Source organism: Stereum hirsutum (genome assembly GCF_000264905.1).
Source record: "Stereum hirsutum FP-91666 SS1 unplaced genomic scaffold STEHIscaffold_121, whole genome shotgun sequence".
Taxonomy (NCBI): Eukaryota; Fungi; Basidiomycota; class Agaricomycetes; order Russulales; family Stereaceae; genus Stereum; species Stereum hirsutum.
In genome coordinates this window covers 1-2,442 of record NW_006763251.1, presented here as the reverse complement: position 1 = coordinate 2,442, position 2,442 = coordinate 1, and the positions used below count along the sequence as shown (strand labels likewise).

Sequence of the window (2,442 nt, the reverse complement as noted above, 5' to 3'; positions counted from 1 at the left end):
GAGTACATACAACATACGCCACAGTCATACTCGTCAGGCACCGCCAAGGCCCGACGAGATACGCCACTGTGGGCGGTGCCTGCCCACAGTGGCGTATCTCGTCGCCGCGTGTTCCAGACTTACTACAAACAGTGTCTAAACGGAGCGGCGAAAACAAATCCCCAAAATTGTCCGCCCGAAAGCCACGAAAATGTTGAAATATGTAGATTCTGTAATAAATATTATTTGTCACCCCTTTCCATCCCACTGCCATGAACGACGTCGAGCTCGATGACCCCGACCTCGCCCACAACGTTCCGGCCTATGTACTGGATAGATTTCGTGAATGGGTAATTTTCTGCGGTCAATTCTCGTCTCAACCTCACTCTGATGCCTCCTTTTGTAGAGATACTCCTCTCATGACATTCAAAAGGACCCAGGAAAATTTATTGGCACTGCTTGGGTCGATGCTGCCGAGCTGAGAACCTATCTGAAGACGAACCCTGCTGCTCTCCTGCGTTCTCGAGCAGGGAGTGAAGTTTCCTTCTCAGGCTCTGCGCCTCCTTCTCGTTCAGTGTCACGCATGAGTTCCGTTTCAGTCAAGATGGAGCCCGGTGAGGCGCCCGCTGTGAAGTCTGAGCCAACCGATGACGAGGTGTTACTCTATGGGGATGTGGGAGCCCGACGCCAGCGCCGTTCGAGCGCCTCATCGAGCGCTGCTTCACGCTGGTCATCATTCATCGCTCCGGATGGTACAGAGGGTCTGGAGCTTCTCGATAGCGACGACGAGGTCGCTTCTATACTTGGGACCGTGCCAGGAAACTCTAGTCGTTCATCATCTCGCTCGTACACCCCCACCTCTACCTCCTCTTCTCTTGACGGCCATGACACTCCCTGCGCGCCTGATGACAATACTCCCAGCGGCTCCTTGGTTACCGACATCGCAGCAACAGTTTGGCACGACGAAAGCGTACAATCTGTCCCCGAACTCGGCTCCCCAACCTTCTTTATCACTCGACAATGCAGAGTCAAGGTCCTTGAGACCGTCCACGGCCTTCCTCACTACTACCCAATCCCTCGTGTCTCTACCGGCTATGTCCTAGATCTCCGCGACCCCCAATACGACTTCAGTGATCTCGTTGCTGGCAAGCGTCCGCCGCCGGATCGAGCGGACTCCATTATTTTGAACCGGGTACGTCTACTTTGCTTCCCCTTCCCCTCATGATCTGACGACTGCATCCTGTATGATGCAGGACCAAGATTCATGGGCCTCGCATGGTGCAGGAAAGAACTGTACAACAGCAGATATACCAGGTGAACGGTTCGGTTTGGCCCAAGGACTCGTAAAGTGTCGACGTGTTCGCATGGAGTGCAAGGGCACTCAGCACTGCGAAGACGCCGACCTATCCATCATCAGCGGCGAGCGTTTCGAGCTTGAGCCCGAGAAGCGAGCCGCTCTTTTTGATGCACAAACGCGCATTCGTATCCAGGAGGGAATGGATGCCAATCAACGTGTAGCAACGTATGTTCAGACCTTCATCACATAATCTATAGCTCGATGTATCGTATTGACCAACGGTCTCGTAGGTTTTGGCGCTCCATACAGACCCGCCCTTGCCCGTTTCCCAAATGTGGCGGAGGCCTCTCACAGGCTCGATACCAAAACGTACGTTACATTCAATTCTCATTCCCATGCATTGTCATCATGCCATATCCAGGGTGCGAAGAACGGCAAGACCTACTTCATCGGTTGTACGGGGTTCAGGCGAGGCGAGACCAATCCTGGTCATCGTTACATTGCAATACCCACGGACGTTGACGAACATCGTCTGTCTCGCATCATCGCTGGCCAGCCGCTCCCACCACCAGAGGACTCCGATTCGACTTCACCGATCATTGTTAAGCGTGCTAGCTGTTCGTTCATGGTACATGGCCGTATTGGACGCAGGGCTATTAAATGCAGTACGTTTCGAAGTCTGTCTTCTATTTTGATCGTTACTGATGAGTCTTTCGACATAGAGTTTACGCATATTGTCGACGGTGTGCCAACAACCATGAAGACCGTCACACGAGCCTGCCCAGCATCTCGAACCATCTTCGTTCCCATGGACGCCTCTCTCCAACGCCTAGCCATCGTGGTTCCCGACCACACAAGCCCACACAACCATCCGATGCCACCGTTCACCAAGGTCGATGCGGATGGTAAGTTAGTGTTCCAGAAGGTATCTCAGGTCTTCGGAGTAGTTGGTGCAACGGTCAATAAGATCGGCAAGGGTACGTACTGACTATATCTCCATGTACTCCCTGAATTACATAGCTCATCACTCGATATCACAGCCGCGTCAACACAGGTGGTGCTCGGAGGCAAGACACTGACGGCGTACAACCCAGCCTTCCTTCAGAGTCGTGCGAAGAATGATATTCTCCGTGGACTCAAGCTGTCGAGCTTTCCGTCACGCCGGG

At 53.2% G+C, this 2,442-nt stretch overlaps 1 protein-coding gene across 1 annotated transcript; it reads left to right on the top strand.

The window, feature by feature from the left end:
* Positions 1-251: 251 nt before the first annotated feature.
* Positions 252-2,398, top strand: STEHIDRAFT_164157 (uncharacterized protein; the record flags this gene model as incomplete). The annotated part of the gene is made up of 8 exons (XM_007311878.1): positions 252-329; positions 386-1,171; positions 1,233-1,501; positions 1,567-1,645; positions 1,698-1,941; positions 1,999-2,181; positions 2,244-2,253; positions 2,317-2,398. The coding sequence occupies 8 exons, from the start codon at positions 252-254 to the stop codon at positions 2,396-2,398; spliced, it is 1,731 nt and encodes a 576-aa protein (XP_007311940.1).
* Positions 2,399-2,442: the final 44 nt, after the last annotated feature.